Genomic DNA, 17,785 nt, shown 5'->3' with positions numbered 1-17,785 from the left:
CGCTGAGGGACAGTGCCCAGGCACAAAGTTCAGGCCCCACGACCAGAAAAAAAAAAAAATTCACCTTTTGGTCTGGGTTTGCAGTAGAATACAAACCAATACCAACAATACATACAAACAATACATGCTCAGCGTGGGCAAGTCCCCAGGTTCAATCTTCAGAAAAATTTTTAAAAACTAAAAAAGAATTGGAGGGGCTGGGAGGGTGCTCAGTAGTAGAGTGCTTGCCTAACATGCCCGAGACCCTGGGATCAATCCCTTGGTATTACATAAACAAAAAATAAAGTTTAAAAAAACGCAAAATAAACAAAAAAATGGATGCTGGTGGCTCCTGTCTATAATCTTAGCTACTCAGAAGGCTGAGGGCTGGAGGGTCACCGCTCAAAGCCAGCCCAGGCCAAAAAAGGAAAAACAGTAGTAGATAGAACATCAGGTCCATATAACAACCGAACAACTGAGAGGTGTGGCCCTCTTACTAAGCACAAGCTCTGGATCCCAGTTATCTTAACTTCAGAATAACACCTCTCCAGCAGGCTAGGATAAAAGCGTCTAAGCAGTACTGTGGTTTGAACTCAAGTTTTGGTGCTTGCTATTCATCCCCTAACCCTTTTGTCTTATTTTTCAAATAGTAGCTCCAAGTTTTTACCTGGTTGAGCCTCAGGTGTTGAAATCCAATACTACCAAAATAGAAAACAAACTAACACACAAGCAAAAAACAACAGACTAAAAAAAAACAGAGGGGCTGGGAAAGTGGTTCAAGTGGTAGAGCGCTAGCCTTGAGCTGAAGAGCTGAGGGACAGCGCCCAGGCCCAGAGTTCAGGCCCCACGACCGGACCCAAAAAACAAAAAAAACAGACAGGAACTTTCTGTAGAAGCATATAGTAAAATGAAAGCCAAGGAATCTGCTATGGACTGAAGACTGGTTTAAGAGGATTACTAACTCAGCAAGTGTAAACAACAGCTGTATGGGAAGAAACGCTACCTTCCTTTTTCCAAAAGACCTACAATATTTTAACGATATCTGCACACTGTGCTCGATGAAACCCTAATGCACATTCTGTTCATGAATTTCTTTTTTCTGGAGAGGACGTGACTTTGTTTCTTTCATTAGTTACTCTTGCTGGACCGTAATCCAACACCAGTAAGAAACAACACAACACCACAACCACAACCACAACCACAAAGCCCTAAGAGCCTCCTGGAAGGGTGGCGCGCACTAACAGAGGCCGACACCTGTCCTGAGGCGTGGGACCCGGGCCGGGCCGGGGCCAGCCAGGTGCGGGGAGCGCAGCGGGGCCGGCCAGGTGCGGGGAGCGCAGCGGGGCCTGCCCGGGCCGGGGCCTGCCAGGGGCGGGGAGCGCAGCGGGGCCTGCCCGGGCCGGGGCCTGCCAGGGGCGGGGAGCGCAGCGGGGCCTGCCCGGGCCGGGGCCGCACCCAGGTGCGGGGAGCGCAGCGGGGCCGGCCAGGGGCGGGGAGCGCAGCGGGGCCTGCCCGGGCCGGGGCCTGCCAGGGGCGGGGAGCGCAGCGGGGCCTGCCCGGGCCGGGGCCGCGCGACGCGCAGGGCTGGCGGCCTGACCCGGGCGCACCGGGGCCCCGGGGAGAGGATGCCTGCGGCGGGAAGCCGGGGGCCGGGCGGGGCAGCCCGGGAGGGGAGCGCGGGGCCCGGGGGCCGGAGCCCTCTCACTCGCGCTCCGCGGCCGCCAAGCGCCTCCTCACCCCGCCGTCCCCGCGGCCGCCAAGCGCCTCCTCACCCCGCCGTCCCCGCGGCCGCCAAGCGCCTCCTCACCCCGCCGTCCCCGCGGCCGCCAAGCGCCTCCTCACCCCGCCGTCCCCGCGGCCCCTCCCCGCCCCGGCCCCGCCGTCCCCGCCGTCCCTCACCGCCCCGGCCCCGCGGCCCCTCCCCGCCCCGGCCCCGCCGTCCCTCACCGCCCCGGCCCCGCGGCCCCTCACCCGCCCCGGCCCCGCGGCCCCTCCCCGCCCCGGCGTCCCCGCGGCCCCGCCGTCCCCGCGGCCCCTCACCGCCCCGGCCCCGAAGAGACCGACCTGGCGGCAGCGGCTCCGCGGCGGCCGCGCTCCCCTCCACAGGCTCCGCGGCGGCCGCGCTCCCCTCCACAGGCTCCGCGGCGGCCGCGCTCCCCTCCACAGGCTCCGCGGCGGCCGCGCTCCCCTCCACAGGCTCCGCGGCGGCCGCGCTCCCCTCCACAGGCTCCGCGGCGGCCGCGTCTGCCTCAGCCCGCGGCTCTAATCTACCGCCGCCGCCATCTTGGAGCGTGAGGTCACCCCGCCGCGCCTTCGTCACCGCCAGCGTCAGGGGCGGGGCCGGAAGGGGCAGGCGAGCGGGCGGGTCTGAAGCCGGAAGGGGCAGGCCTGTGTGTAGGAGCGGCGGAAGTACAAGCCGCAGAGGTGGTTTCGGCGCCGAGCGGCCGACCCGAGGGCCGGAAGTGCCCTCTCCAAGCCACTTCCGGCCGCGGGGACACCCGCGCTCCCCGCGCGGCTGCGCGGTCCGGGCTCGCGTGTCGGCCGTCGGCCGGGGATGCGGTCCGTGGGCCGGAGCCCCGCGGCCCCGGGCCGGCGTCTGGGCGGGACCCGGGCGGAGGCGAGGCTCGCGGGGCGGTGCACCGGGCCCAGCGCGCGGGAGGCCGAGCGAGCGTGAGCACCGGTAACCCCATGATGAAGATGGTGATGACGACGATGATGATGATGAAGATGGTGATGACGATGAAGATGAAGATGGTGACGATGAAGATGATGATGAAGATGATGATGAAGATGGTGATGATGAAGATGGTGATGACGATGAAGATGAAGATGAAGATGGTGACGATGAAGATGGTGATGATGAAGATGGTGATGATGACGATGATGATGAAGATGGTGATGACGATGAAGATGAAGATGGTGACGATGAAGATGATGAAGATGGTGATGATGACGATGATGATGATGAAGATGGTGATGACGATGAAGATGAAGATGGTGACGATGAAGATGATGAAGATGGTGATGATGACGATGATGATGAAGATGGTGATGATGACGATGAAGATGAAGATGCAAGGCCCGGCCTGCCTGTTCGGATAATTGGGCACGGCCTGCACTGGAAGAAGCCATTTGGCTAAGTGTGCCCTTAGCCAGTCAGCAGGCTACACCACGAGGGACGCGGGATGGGGGTGAAGAGCCCCCAGGATCACTTGGGTTTTTACGTCTTAGGAGTAGTTCTAGGGCTGGGAAGGTGGCTCAGTGGTAGAGCGCGTGCCTCGCATGCCCAAGGCCCTGGGTTCGATTCCTCAGCACCACATAAGCAAAAAGAAAAAAGAGGGAAGTGGCGCTGTGGCTCAAGTGGTAGAGCGCTAGCCTTGAGCTGAAGAGCTGAGGGACAGCGTCCAGGCCCAGAGTTCAGGCCCCACGACCGGAACCCCCAAAAAAGGAAGTAGTTCTAGAAGCCGGGTCCTCCCCGGTGCGCGCTGGGGAATGGCACCCGGCCCCTCTCCGTCTTCCCCTCCAGTGGAACGCTGCCTGGCCCCCGCGGCCCCTCACCGCCCCGGCTCCCGCCGTCCCCGCAGCCCCTCACCGTCTCGGGCCCTGCTGTCCCCGCCCGGCCCCGCGGCCACTCACCCACTCACCGCCCGGGCCCGCGGTCCCCGTGATGAAAGCCCTCCTCCTGTGCATTAAAAGGTGTCAGGTTCAAGACCTGCAGTGTTTGCATCGGATTGCCTGACTCCCGTGCCAGCTTGGGCCTCACAGAGTGAACAGGCAAAGAGATTTGAAAGTAAATGAATTGTGGGTCAAGTTTTTATTATTACGTTATTTTTCTGTTTTAAAGCAATAATGGCTGCCAGCTTCCCTTTCTAAGGAACAAAAGCACAGTTGATTTAGACAGTGCCGCATCCATTTCAGCCATTCATTTCATAAACAATTTAGCTTTCGGCCTTAGACTCCTGTTGCACGACCGCAAGCACAGTCATTGGCAGAGCATGGTCAAGATAAACAGGATTGCAGTCCAAATGTGACTGCCACCAGGTCCTGGCCTGTGGTGTTAGCAGGCACAGTCCTGGAAGCAGATGAGCTGGAGCTCATCTGATGAGAATGCTGATCAAGTTAAGTTCTGTTGTCCTGGGGATTTCAGCTCTTGTGCTGGTGCCTCCACTTGGGCCTTGCCCTGCTCTGACCTCTACCACACCACCTTCCGTTGTCCAGTTACTATAATGCCCTCTGGGAAAACCCTCTCCTGAGCCAACATTACCAATCTTTGTAATCATATATACCAAGCTTAATCCTGCTCAAGGAAAACACCAATCGGCCAAACGGTGGTTCAAGCCATCTTGCCCCCATGCCCTCCCCCTACAACCTCCTGTGAGAGGGTCTTGGGCCCCTCCCTCTGTAACTGAGACCAGCCCTCCAGCAAGACACCATTCTGTGGCTGACTCAAGAGGTGGGAAGGGACAATACAAAACAGCCAGTCCCTAGTCACTTGACTTACAAGTCCTGCTTGCTGAGTGGCCTTTCTCTACAACTGTGCTAAGTGGTTTCCTGGTTTCATTCCTGTACGCCCAAGAACAATACAGAGCACTGGACACTACAGCTGAATAATTTGGCTGGGCAAAACTCAGCTGTGCTATCTTTGAACCACAGTCCTCAAATCTTAACCGCCAGGAAGAAAAGTCTAAGACCTTTACCTCCAGTAAGCCAACACAAAAAGGTGGGCGGGAGGCAGGGTTCCGGTGGTAGAGTGCCAGAGATAAGCAAACAAGCCCTAGTAAATTCAAAAATCCCGAGTTCAAGCCTCATGCTACCAGCAAAGAGCTAAAAGTAAAAGGGATCTGATCATCTATTGATAATATAAAAGGGATCTGATCATCTATTAATATAAAAAAGGATCTGATCATCTATTGATAATAGCACAGGACACGGCTCGAAAGTTCGAGAAGGGAGGGGGAGAGGAGACTTCTCAACACAGACAGTAGTGTGAACCAGGCAAACGCACGCCTGCAAGTTCCGAGCACCAGTCGCGGATCCCACCGGAAGCACGAGGCCGAGGCCGGGGCTCAGCGCGGCCTGGGGGGGCTCAGCGCGAGGCCCGGGGCTCCACGCGGCCTGGGGGGGCTCAGCGCGAGGCCGAGGCCCGGGGCTCCGCGCGGCTGGGGGGCTCAGCGCGAGGCCGAGGCCCGGGGCTCCGCGCGGCCTGGGGGGGCTCAGCGCGAGGCCGAGGCCCGGGGCTCCGCGCGGCCTGGGGGGCTCAGCGCGAGGCCGAGGCCCGGGGCTCCGCGCGGCTGGGGGGCTCAGCGCGAGGCCGAGGCCCGGGGCTCCGCGCGGCCTGGGGGGCTCCGCGCGGCCTGGGGGGCTCAGCGCGAGGCCGAGGCCCGGGGCTCCGCGCGGCCTGGGGGGCTCAGCGCGAGGCCGAGGCCCGGGGCTCCGCGCGGCCTGGGGGGCTCAGCGCGAGGCCGAGGCCCGGGGCTCCGCGCGGCCTGGGGGGCTCAGCGCGAGGCCGAGGCCCGGGGCTCCGCGCGGCTGCGGTGCTCCGCACGAGGCCCGGGGCTCCGCACGGCCTGGGGGGCTCCGCGCGGCTGGGGGGCTCAGCGCGAGGCCGAGGCCCGGGGCTCCGCGCGAGGCCCGGGGCTCCGCGCGAGGCCGACCCAGGCGCGGGAGCGCGCGCAGCGGCGGCAGCTCGGGCCGAGTCCAGCGGGGGAAGGCGCCCGAGGCCTCCGCGCCGGCCCACCCCGGGCCCGCTTCCTGGGAGCGGAAGTTCCTCTCTCTCTAACCCTGGCTTGAGGACGAACCCCCTGAACGGTTCAGAGCGCGGCGCGCACCGACCCCGAGACGAGGCCCAGAAACCAGCCCGGGCGCCCGCGGGCGCGGCGCATGCGCCCCGCAGGAAGGGAGGAGGCGGGCTAAGGCACGGCGAGGGCGGGACTTCCGGGGCCCTTTCATTGGCTGGGGAGACTCGGGCTCCCCGGTCACCTGCCAGGAGCCGGAAGTCGGAGTTATAATAAAGGAAGGGGAGCCGGAAGCTGCGCCGGGTTTGCGTCTCCCGTCCCGGCCCGTCCCGTCCCACCGTCCCGGCCGGCCTTCGGTCTTGAATTCGGTCGTCCGCCCGCCCGTCCTCGCCTCGCTTCCGCCATGGCCCTCAGCGATGCTGACGTGCAGAAGCAGGTGAGCGCCGGGGCTGGCGCGGCCGTGGGGCCGGGCGGAGCGCGGGCCTGGGGCGGCCCCGACCCCGCGGACCCCGCACCCCGCACCCCGCGGACCCCGCACCCCGCGGCCTGCGGCGGCCCCGACCCCGCGGACCCTGCACACCCCGCACCCGCACCCCGCGGACCCCGCACCCCGCGGACCCCGCACCCGCACCCCGCGAACCCCGCGGCGGCCCCGACCCCGCACCCCGCGGCCTGGGGCGGCCCCGACCCCGCGGACCCCGCACCCCGCACACCCCGGCCTGCGGCGGCCCCGCACCCCGCATCCCACTCGTCCCCGAGGCAGAGACGCCTGAGCCCCGTCCACAGCCCCGGCTGCCGGGATCCCCGGGGCCAGCGGCGCAGGGCGGGCAGCACAGAGCCGAGCGCAGCGCCGACCCCCGGCCTCGGGGACAGTCGGCCCGGACCGCCGGCCTCGGCTCGCAGCCTCCCGGGGCGGTCCCGGCTCGCAGCCTCCCGGGCCGGCCTCGGCTCGCAGCCTCCCGGGCCGGCCTCGGCTCGCAGCCTCCCGGGGCGGCCTCGGCTCGCAGCCTCCCGGGGCGGCCTCGGCTCGCAGCCTCCCGAGGAGCCGGGGTGACAGGCCCTTTTAAGGCACGGGACTGGGAGGGGACGCGGTGGCGTGGGTAGACGGATAGCTAGACAGAGTGGCTCCGGTTGGCTTTGGCACTGCAGCTCCGGCAGCCAGGGCCTTGCATTTAGTAACTCGCCCGCCTGTACTTCTTCCAGAAAAAGAAAGGCTGCAGGTTTTGTAGTTTAGGGAACTAAGTCCTCTTTTTTTTTTTTTTTTTTTTAAACCAAGTACTGGGAAAATTCTGACTAACAGACACTCACTGGTTTATGAGTCGAAGATGAGTAGGATAATGTCCTTTTTTTTCCTTCTGTGTTTCCATCTATAAGTCTTCATGCTATTCTCAACTGAATGTGTACTGAGCAGTAAGGTCTTTCTTTTTTCTCTTCTTGGGCTGAGCTAAAGTCTGCACAGGAAGGTCTGTAAGACTCCTCTCCAACTGACCACCACAAAGCAAGGAGTAGTGGGAGAACACCAGCTTTGAACAAAAAAAGTTCAAGAACAGACCCTGATTTTAAGCCCCAGGATCAACATACATCACACACACACACACACACACACACACACACACACACACACACACACACACACACACACACACACACACACACACACACACACACACACACGTACGTTAAGTAGTACTACAAGCTGGGTGCCAGTGGCTCACACCTATAATCCTAGCTGCTCAGTAGGCTGAGATCTGAGGGTCTCTGTTCAAAGCCAGCCCTTCAAAGCCAGACTCTTCAATTAACTGTCAGAAAAAATGGAATTGGGGGCTGGGACGGTGGCTCCGTGGTAGAGCGCTTGCCTTGCATGCCTGAGGCCCTGGGTTCGATTCCTCAGCACCACATAAGCAAAAAGAAGCTGAAAGTGGCGCTGTAGCTCAAGTGGTAGAGCACTAGCCTTGAGCTGAAGACCTGAGGGACAGCGTCCAGGCCCAGAGTTCAGGCCCCACGACTGGACCCAAAAAAAAGAAAAAGAAAAAATGGAATTGGTGCCATGGCTTAAGTGGTAGAGCTCTAGCTTTGAGCAAAAAAGCTCAGGGACAGGGTCCAGGCCCTGAGTTCAAGCCTCACAACAGGGGTCGGGGAGGGAAGTAGTACTACATTTTTTTTTTTTCTATTTTGGTTCCTAGCTGCATTTACCAGGCAAGTGCTTTGCCACTGAGCTACTTCCCAGTCCTACAATAGTTTTTGGTGGTACTCAGATTGGCCTCCAAGCCTAGACCTTGCTGGGTGGTTCTTTAGTGTTTGAAGCACAACCTTCAGTCTAGCATTTTGCTAGTTAATTGGAAGTAGTATCTGATGGACTTTTCTGCTCGGGCTGGCTTTGAGGCTGGACCATCTGACTTTTGCCGCCTCAATAGTGAGTATTACAAGTGAGAGCCTTAATATTTTCAGCCGTAAGAGTGCTAAGCACATACTACCTCCTTAACACTTGGATTCCTTGGGATTTTTCCCTTGCATTAAATATGTGAGTACTGTTTTTATGATGCTGGCCTGCAAACCCAGGGTTTCACACGTGACAGGCAAGCTCTCTACAATCATTTGGCAGTTGGGGATGGTCATTTACTGTACTAAACTTTCAGCTGGGCGTGGTGGTGGTATACACCTGTCATCTCTGCTGTCTAGGAGGACTGCAGTTAGAAGGACGCTGACTAGAGCAGAAATTACACCCCTGCTCAAAAACAAACTAAAAAACAAGTGACCAGAGGCATGGCTGTAATGGCAGAGCACCTGGGTAATTATGAGCCCCTGAATTCAATCCCCACGAAATAAATAAATAAAAATGAAATAAGAACCAAAGGGCACATAGCTCACTAGGCAAGCTTAAGCCGCTGGATTTAATCCCCAGCATTGCAACCCCCTAAAGTTTGAAAGAATCTGACTTCAAAACAATTACTGTGTTAGCCAAAAGAAGTAAGGTATGTTTTGAAGGTCTGGTTTTTCTGCTTTGGGGGCAGAGTTCCTGTACTTAAGGGGTTGATCTCTTGGAACTCTTGTTGACTGTAAATAGGCCTCTCTGACCTGACCTGCCTTACTGCTGCCCTAGGCCAGGCTGATCCAGTTAAATCTGGTAGCTGAGGTTCCAGCACAGGCCATGGGGAAGGATAATACAGGTCTGAGTCAGCGTTCACCGGTCTTGTGGTCTTGTAGCATTTAGAAACACCAGTTTTGATAACTGTATTTAGAATAGCTCTTTTTACTCCCTTCTCCTTGTGCTAGAAAAGGAATTCCAGACCTCTCAAACAAGCCCCGTACCACTGAGCTACCCTCCCTCCCCTACTTAAACCACTTCAAAAATCGCACACAGGCCAGGCACTGGTGGCTCAGGCCTGTAATCCTAGTACTCAAGAGGCTGAGATCTGAGAAAGACCGTTCAAAGCCAGTCCCGAGCAGGAAATTCTGTGAGTCTCTTTGTTTCAATTAGCCACCAAAAAGCCAAAAGTGGAGCTGTGGCTCAAAGTGGTAGAGTGCTAAGCCCTGAGAGAAAACGCTTAGGGACAGCACCTACCAGCCCCACAACTGACAATTAAAAGTTTAAAAAGTAGTGAATCAGGAAAGTTAGACATCATAGTTCCAAATAAGAATTCAAATATTGCTCTTTTTCCTAACAGATTAAGCACATGATGGCTTTTATTGAACAAGAAGCCAATGAGAAAGCAGAAGAAATCGATGCAAAGGTGAGATCTATTTTCTGGTTTTAAGTTAAGCTTTTAAGCTTAAGGTTTTAAGCTTTGCTGAGCTTAGTAGAACATTAACAGCTACATTTATTTCCCATAAGAGAGGGCTGGGAATGTGTCTTAGAGATAGAGGCTTGCCTAGCATGCATGAAGCCCTGGATTCGAATCCTCAGTACCACATAAACAGAAAAAGCCAGAAGTGGTGCTGTGGCTCAAGTGGTAGAGTGCTAGCCTTGAGCACAGAGAGGATCAAGGACAGAACCTAGATCCTGAGTTCATGCCCAAGGACTGGCAATAATAATAGAAATAAGCTCTAAGGCATTTACAAGTGATAAAAGACAGTTAACATTTGTTAAATTCATGGCGAATACAACTCCATCTTACAAGGTAGTATTCTCAGACTGAGTTTATAGGAACAGACTTCACAGGTAGTAACTCAAAATTTTTTTTTTTTCATTAGTCCACTAGTAAGGAAGAAGTGCTGCATCTGACAGTGCATGCCTGTAATCTGGGCACTCAGGAGGGCTGTGGCAGAAGGTTAGCCGAGGCTAGCAAGACTGTCTCAAAAACGAAAGAATGGATGATCCAGGGAGCCTCACAATGAGTTAAGAACAGTAGTTCCGTCATACTTTAAATGGTGTGGAGACTAAACTTGGGCACACACACACAATGAATTGGAGAGCTTACAATCTGACCAATGACTGGGCAGGTGACACAGGCCCGTCACAACAAACCCTGGGAAAAGCACAGTGGCTGGTGTAGTGGTGCAGCCATGTAGAGCAACACAGGTAGGATGAGGACTATAACCCAGAGGGACCCCGGCCCACACGCAAGCCAGAACGGCGTAGGTGGTGGAGTGCCTGCCCGGTGAGCATGAAGCTCTGCGCTCAAACCCCAGTAAACGAAGGGCTGCCACAGTGGTCCTTGGTCACAACCCGATTCATGGCTGAGAGTAACAGTCGCTAGTCTTTTTCATCTGAATAAACGAGAGGTCATCTTTGAAGACCTGGCATCACAATACATTTTCTGGTTTAGAAACGGGATGAGTGCGCGTAGGCAAGGATCTCAGTCAGCAGGTGCTTAAAATGAAAAGCACTGGCATCTCTTGTAGAGGACTAATGCTAATTCATTTTGTGCTGTAGGCCGAAGAAGAATTCAACATTGAGAAAGGGCGTCTCGTGCAGACCCAGAGACTGAAGATTATGGAGTACTATGAGAAGAAAGAAAAGCAGATCGAGCAGCAAAAGAAAATGTAACCTTCATTAAGCTAACGAGGGTTTCAAAAGCCAAATGAAGCGTAGGACCTGGGTGTAACCCAGTGGCAGAGCACTTGCTAGCAGGCACACAGCCCCATCCCCGGCATCCACTGCCCCCCGAAAGAAAAGGTTAATGGATAAGAGACAGACAGCTTTGGAGTACAGGTCTTAACTGGGCCACCGACTGCTTAACCTGTCCTTAGGCAAGTTGTTTAGCTTTCTTTCCCTGTTGTCCTTGTGACCATAATGTGGAAAGACTAAATGTTTGTGGAAACCCAGGCCCAATCTTGACCACTCCCAAGACTCTCCCTTTGAAAATAACGTGGGCCTGGGAAGGCGGCTCAGCGGTAGAGTGCTCACCAAGCACGCACGAAGCCCTGGGTTCAACTCCTCAGCACCACATACACAGAAAAAGCTGGAAGTGGCGCTGTGGCTCAAGTGGTAGAGCACTAGCCTAGAACAAAAGAAGCTCAGGGACAGTGCCCCGGCCCTGAGTTCAAGCCCCAGGACTAACCACCAAGGTTAAGTCAGTGGAGCTCTCTTGACCAGTAAACGGGTGTTTAGGAGCTCTTCACAGCACACGCATAGGGAGCTGCTGTCTCTACAGCTTTTGTATTTCATGCCGCCCTGACAATACTTCCATACCTTTTGCAGTCAGATGTCCAATTTGATGAATCAAGCAAGGCTGAAGGTCCTCCGAGCTAGAGACGACCTCATCACTGTGAGTTACCAAGAAGTGCTTCTGCTCTGGTACAGTGTGCACTCACCTGCCCTCACAGGCAATCCTTGGTTAAGACAAGGGTTGGGTTTTTACATGGGGTCTCACCAATGACTCCTGCCCCCGCCTTCCTAGCGCCGGCGTTAGGGGTATGCGCACAGGGCTGGACGGATCATACTCGAGGGGAAACTTTGTAAGCTGTGTGCCTGGGGAAAGATTTGCAGTAGAAGAGCTTACACGGAGCAGCCGGCGTACTATTACTGACTCCACATTTCCTCTTTTGTCTGTCGACTAAGGCACTTGGTGTGCAGGACTAATAAGAGGGTTGAATGGGCTGGGAACGGGGTGCACACATGTCATTGCAGCAGTTTGGAGAGAGGCAGGAGGATTGCAAGTCCAAGGCTGGCCAAGGCTGTGTGTTAAGACACTGACTCACACCAGACAAGCAGGATTAAACAAGGGGACACGGTTAAATCAACTGGTGGAGCCCGTTCCCTGACGAACTTCCTCCAGTGCTAACCCTTCCCCATCCTTTCCACGATAGGCCAGGTATTTTTCTGTGTGTATGATAGTAGGATTTGAACTTAGGGATTTGAGCTTCCTAGGCCAGAGCTCTACCACTTAAGTAGCACCACTGCTTCTAGCCTTTTGCTAGTTAATTGGAGTTAAGTACCTTTCCCAGGCTGACTTCAGAATCATGATTCTCAGACCTTAGCCTCGTGAATAGCTAGGATTCTAAGTATGAGCCATCAGGGACTGGGAAGGTGGCTCCGTGGTAGAGCGCTTGCCTTGCATGCATGAGGCCCTGGGTTTGATTGCTCAGCACCACATAAGCAGGAAAAGCCAGAAGTGGCGCTGTGGCTCAAGTATAGAGCGCTAGCCTTGAGCTGAAGAGCTGAGGGACAGCGCCCAGGCCCAGAATTCAGGCCCCAGGATGGGCAAAATAAATAAGGGGCTGGGAAGATGGCTCAGTGGTAGAGTGCTTGCCTTGCATGCACGAGGCCCTGGGTTCAGTTCCTCAGCACCACACAAGCAGAAAAAGCCGGAAGTGGGGCTGAGGCTCAAGTGGTAGAGTGCTAGTAGAAAGCTGAAGAGCTGAGGGACAGCACCCAGGCCCAGAATTCAGGCCCCACAACCGACCAAGAAAAAAAAATTTTTTTGAATAAATAAGAGCCATCAGTGCTCACTGTATTTTTTTAATTTTTTTTTTGGGGGGGTCTAGTCATGGGGCCTGAACTCTGGGCCTGGGCACTGTCCCTCAGCTCTTCAGCTCAAGGCTAGCGCTCTACCACTTGAGCCACAGCGCCACTCCTGGCTTTTTTTTTTCTGCTTATGTGGTGCTGGGGAATCGAACCCAGGGCCTCGTGCATGCAAGGCAAGCGCTCTACCACGGAGCCACCTTCCCAGCCCCTCACTGTATTTTCATCTATGTGTATTTTATTTCTTCTGATCTTTCTTTGAGAGGGCTTGCTCTTAGTCTGGGCGCTGTCCATGAGCTTTTTCGCTCAGAGCTAGTGCTCTACCACATTGAGCCACAGCACCGTTTCTGGTTTTCTGGTGGTGAACTGGAGATGAGTCTCACAGACTTTCCTGCCTGGGCTGGCTTTCAATGTTAATCCTCACAGCTCGGCTTCCTGAGTAGCCTAAGCATGAGCCACTGGTGCTGGGCTCTATTTAGGTATTTTTCTGTAGGGCTTGAACTCAGGGCCTGGGTGCAGTCCGTCCCTTACCTTTCTGCTCTAGGCTGGAGCACTTGTACTGGAGCCATACCTCCACTTCTGACTTTTTGCTGGGTAACTATAGAGAGAGTCTCCTACAGATGTGTCTGCTTGGACTGGCTTCAGACTTTCATCTTCAGATCTCAGCCGCCTCAGGTGTAAGCAACATGGCTTAGAGATGAATTCTTTCAGACTTTTATGCCCAGGTTAGTTATCAACCAAGATCCCATGAATTTCAGCCTCCTGAGTAGAGCTAGACTCAGAAGCAAGCCTGGGTAGCAGCCTGCATTTTTTTTTTTTTTTTTTTGTCGGCCGTGGGGCTTGAACTCTGGGCCTGGGCACTGTCCCTCAGCTCTTCAGCTCAAGGTGAGCACTCTACCGCTTGAGCTACAGCGCCACTTCCGGTTTTCTGGTGGTTTATTGGAGATAGGAGTCTCACGGTCTCTCCTGCCCGGGCTGGCTTTGAACCGCGATCCTCAGATCTCAGCCTCCTGAGTAGCTAGGATTACAGGCGTGAGCCACCAGCGCCCGGCTAGCAGCCTGCATTTTAAGACTGTATTGTTTTTCTGCACTGGTGGACACCTGAGCTAGTCTTCCACTAGACTGAACTTTCCAGAAGAAGGATGATGCTTCCTTATTATATCATTGTACAGGTACCGCATCGGCTTTGTTAGGTGTCTTGGGACGTGTTGAATGAAAACCTGCTGATGGGATTTGAGGTGGATGGTGGTCATGAGCAGTGTTTTAGGTGATGCTCTTCTTTTCCACTTCTTTAGGATCTGCTGAATGAGGCAAAACAGAGACTCAGCAAGGTGGTGAAGGATACAAACAGATACCAAGTGCTGCTGGATGGGCTGGTATTACAGGTGCGCCCCAGTGCCCGCTGGCTCCAGCCCCCAGCCGTGGTTTTCCATGTGCTGGTCAGGACTGTGAGGTCCAGTTGGCTCACTCTTCCAGGCTTAACTACTCTTACAGGACCTTACAACCTAAGGGCCAAATCTGCTTCCAATTTCCCCAAGCTGAATTCTGAATGGTTCCCCCGGCAGTCATTTACGCCTGGACACCAGCCTGTCCTACTTACGTCCATCCTCAGCCTTGCCCGGGCGCTGGGCCTGGTCGTGTGCTGTATTACTTCTGGATCTTCTCTCCGTCTGTTCGTCCTGTCCTGTCCTGTCTTCGCGGAGTCGAGCAGCAGTGCTTTCCCCTGATAGGCGGAAGGACAGCACTGTGCTGTGGGCTGACTGAGTGGGGTGCGCTTTCCGCTCATGAGTCCATCGGTTCCCCCAGGGCCTGTACCAGCTGTTGGAGCCCCGGATGTTTGTGCGCTGCAGGAAGCAAGATTTCCCTCTGGTCAAGGTACGCACTTGGCATTTTGGAAATACTTGATACAGTCACTCATTTTTTTTTTTTTTTTTTTTTTGTCGGTCGTGGGGCTTGAACTCTGGGCCTGGGCGCTGTCCCTCAGCTCTTCAGCTCAAGGCGAGCGCTCTACCACTTGAGCTACAGCGCCACTTCCGGTTTTCTGGTGGTTTATTGGAGATAGGAGTCTCACGGTCTCTCCTGCCCGGGCTGGCTTTGAACCGCGATCCTCAGATCTCAGCCTCCTGAGTAGCTAGGATTACAGGCGTGAGCCACCAGCGCCCGGCCAGTCACTCATTTTTTAAAAACTATTACATACTGTTTATGCACCTCAAAGAATAAAAACAGAAAGGCAACAACTGTAATGTCTGTGGTTGAGACAGAGGCTGACCAGCCATAGCCTGAGTGCTGGGATGATAGGTGTGTGCGCAGTCTTGGCTGGGAAAAACACAAGACCCTGTAGGAAAAATAGTCAGACTAGGGATGTGGGCCTGGCGGCCACAGGAGCCTGCGTTCCAACCCTGAGTGTCCAAGGGTGCCTCGGACCCCCACCCCCTCAGTGAGAGTGACCTCCCCACCCCCTCTGCCTCCGGGTGGCAGTTTTGCCCCCCACAAGCGGAGAGCTGTTCTTGTTTGTGTACTTCGTTGGCTTGCTTGCCGTACCTGCTTCCGAATCTGTTAAAAAGATTTCACTGCTTTTCCCAGGCTGCAGTGCAGAAAGCAATTCCGATGTATAAGATTGCCACCAAAAAAGACGCTGATGTCCAGATTGATCAGGAGGCCTACCTGCCTGAGGACATGTAAGGACTTCTGCTGTCGCACCCCTTCTGTCTCAGGGAATGGCTGGCCTTCTGGCCTCTTTTATTTTTGTCAGTTGTGGGACTTGAACTCTGGGTATAGGCCCTGTCCCTCAGCTCTTCAGCTCAAGGTGAGTGCTCTACCACTCGAGCCACAGCACCACTTCTAGTTTTCTGGTGGTTCATTGGAGATAAGAGTCTTATGGACTTTCCTGCCTGGGCTGGCTTTGAACCGCGATCCTCAGATCTCAGCCTCCTGAGTAACTCGGATGACAGATGTGAGACGGCAGTGCAAGCCATCAGCCCCGGGTGCCTTTTTAGTGTATGTGTGCATGCACTCCAGTACTGGGGCTTGAACTCGGGGCCCAGACACTGTCCCTTGGCTCTTTTTTCTGCTCAAGGTTAGCGTTTTACCACTTGACCACAGCTCTACCTAACAGCTCTTTGCTGGGAGGTAAGAGTCTCACAGACTTTTCTGATTCAACTGGCTTTGAACTACAATCCTCAGATCTCAGCATCCTGAATTGCCAGGGTTAGGCCTCTTTTGTGTGTGTGTGTGCCAGTACTGGGACTTCAGCTCAGCCTGGGCATGGTCCCTGAGCTTTTTTGCTCAAGTCTGACACTCTGCCACTTGAGCTACAGCTCTACTTCTGGCTTTTTGCTGCTTACTTGGAGATAAGTCACACAGACTCACCTGCCTGGGCTGGCTTCAAGCCAGGATTCTCAGATCTTAGCTCTCTAAGTAGCTAGATTACAGGGTTGAGCCACCAGCATCTAGCTGGGTTTTGTTGGTTTTAATGTATGGTTTTGTCTGTGGCATAGTTCGAACCCAGAGCCTCATGCATGCAAGGCAAACACTCTACCACTGAGGCACTTTCTCAGCCCATGGGGTTCCTTTTAATACTGATCCTTCATGCCTCTAAAAGTGCCCAGGATAACAGTAGTGAGGGCGCTGGAGCAGGACCAGAGGCACCGATGGGAAAGGGAGCCCTGTAGCAGCACCAGTAGACTGGTTTGTAAACTGAAATGGAACCCCACGCATCTCCCCAATCCTGGCGATGTGGAAGGAAGTCGTTTGGTGTCAGTGTGACACCGTAACTACCTTTGAATTGACTGATGCGTGCACACAGCCCAGCAGCCTTCCTTGGAGGGAGTAAAAGGTGAATTGCCGATCTAAAGGCGGCTATTCTCGCCTTCTCTGCAGAGCTGGTGGAGTTGAGATCTACAATGGGGACCGCAAGATAAAGGTGTCCAACACCCTGGAAAGCCGTCTGGACCTCATAGCCCAGCAGGTGAGCGTCCTCCGCAGGCGGGTGTGCGGTTCTCGTCTCCCCGGCCCCCCCCCCCCCCCCCCCGCGACCATGCTAATTTATGAAATTGTTTTTCACAGATGATGCCAGAAGTGCGGGGAGCCTTGTTTGGTGCCAATGCCAACAGGAAGTTTTTGGACTAAGCCTCTGGGAGGTGCAAGCCGCTCACAGCTCCACTTCTGAAGCAGCAAGATTTCCTCAGTAGCTTCCTCTTTGCTGACGGGTGTACCCAGTCCCCTTCTGTAGAACAGCGGCGGGAGGCCGACCGGGCGGGGTCTCCGCTCCCGCACCCAGCTCTCCCAGCTCTCCGTGGCTTCCTTCGGCAGCAGGGAGGTGGAAGCAGATGGTGCCCCGTGGACGTCCCTTGAGCCCCCTGCTGTCCTGCTGCTCCTGCGTCTCCTGTAGGCATGACCCCCGCATGTCCCACTCCTCCCCCTGCTCTGGTGTAACATGCATGCAGAATGCACATCACCCAGCGGTCGTAGAAGCTTCACTTTTCCTTGTCTGTAAGTGTGACTTAAAACCTACGCCACCCAAATTCTTTATTTATTAAAACAAAAGCTTTATGTGTATTTATTTTTTGTTTTTGCCAGGGCACTGTCCCTGAGCTGCTTTTTGCTTAAGGCTACCACTCTACCACTTGGGCCATAGCGCCATTTCCAGCTTTTTCTCTGTGTGTTACTGAGGAATTGAACCCAGGGCTTCATGCATGCTCTACCTACCACTAAGCCACATTCCCAGCCCCACTTGTAGTTTCTTAAGAGTTTGTGGTTTGAGTAAAGTTCTGCTGTCTCAGCCTCCTCAGGAGAGGCTGGCAGGCTGCTCCCTTGAACCAGGAGTTGGGGTCCAACCTGGGATTACAGACCCTAGCTTTAAAAGAACAACTTTCAAACACCTAATTTGATGATTCCTAGCTGCTGGCCCTTGAAACCACTATTTACCTTACTTTCCCCCCGGCCATCCATCCCCCAAGTTAACTTCAGAACCGTGAACCTGCGCTCGCCACACCTTGCAGATGGAATGGAACCCGGGGGCCTCACACAGGGAGCGTCCCTCTACCACCGAGCCCACCCTCGTTCCTGGCTGAGTTAGTCACTTATGCTAGACTAATGCTCACAAGCCTCCCTCCGTTCCTTGTCCAGTGACAGCTGAGAGCCACGCAAAGCCTTACAGGTGCTGTGT

General features: G+C 55.3%; 2 protein-coding genes across 4 annotated transcripts in view; one reads left to right on the top strand and one right to left on the bottom strand.

The window, feature by feature from the left end:
• Positions 1–2,131, bottom strand: part of LOC138817902 (bcl-2-like protein 13) — a 29,868-nt gene extending 27,737 nt beyond the window's left edge. For 2 of the 3 annotated variants that reach the window (XM_070008671.1, XM_070008673.1), the window contains exon 1: positions 2,044–2,131. The gene's annotated coding sequence lies outside the window, so the exon portion shown is untranslated. Of the gene's footprint in view, positions 1–646; positions 1,154–2,043 lie in introns of those variants that run through there. The other variant, XM_070008672.1, reaches the window with a different exon arrangement.
• Positions 2,132–5,997: 3,866 nt separating this feature from the next.
• Positions 5,998–17,175, top strand: LOC138817909 (V-type proton ATPase subunit E 1). Its single transcript, XM_070008688.1, has 9 exons — positions 5,998–6,150; positions 9,380–9,445; positions 10,588–10,697; positions 11,356–11,422; positions 13,914–14,003; positions 14,425–14,493; positions 15,202–15,296; positions 16,498–16,585; positions 16,684–17,175. Exons 1-9 carry the CDS (start codon positions 6,118–6,120, stop codon positions 16,744–16,746), a joined length of 681 nt encoding a protein of 226 aa, XP_069864789.1. The 5' UTR covers positions 5,998–6,117; the 3' UTR covers positions 16,747–17,175.
• The last annotated feature ends 610 nt before the right edge of the window (positions 17,176–17,785 follow it).

This window comes from Dipodomys merriami, unplaced genomic scaffold (genome assembly GCF_024711535.1).
Source record: "Dipodomys merriami isolate MVZ:Mamm:240054 unplaced genomic scaffold, mDipMer1.0.p SCAF_703, whole genome shotgun sequence".
Classification (NCBI taxonomy): Eukaryota; Metazoa; Chordata; class Mammalia; order Rodentia; family Heteromyidae; genus Dipodomys; species Dipodomys merriami.
This window is presented reverse-complemented; position numbering and strand designations above follow the sequence as displayed.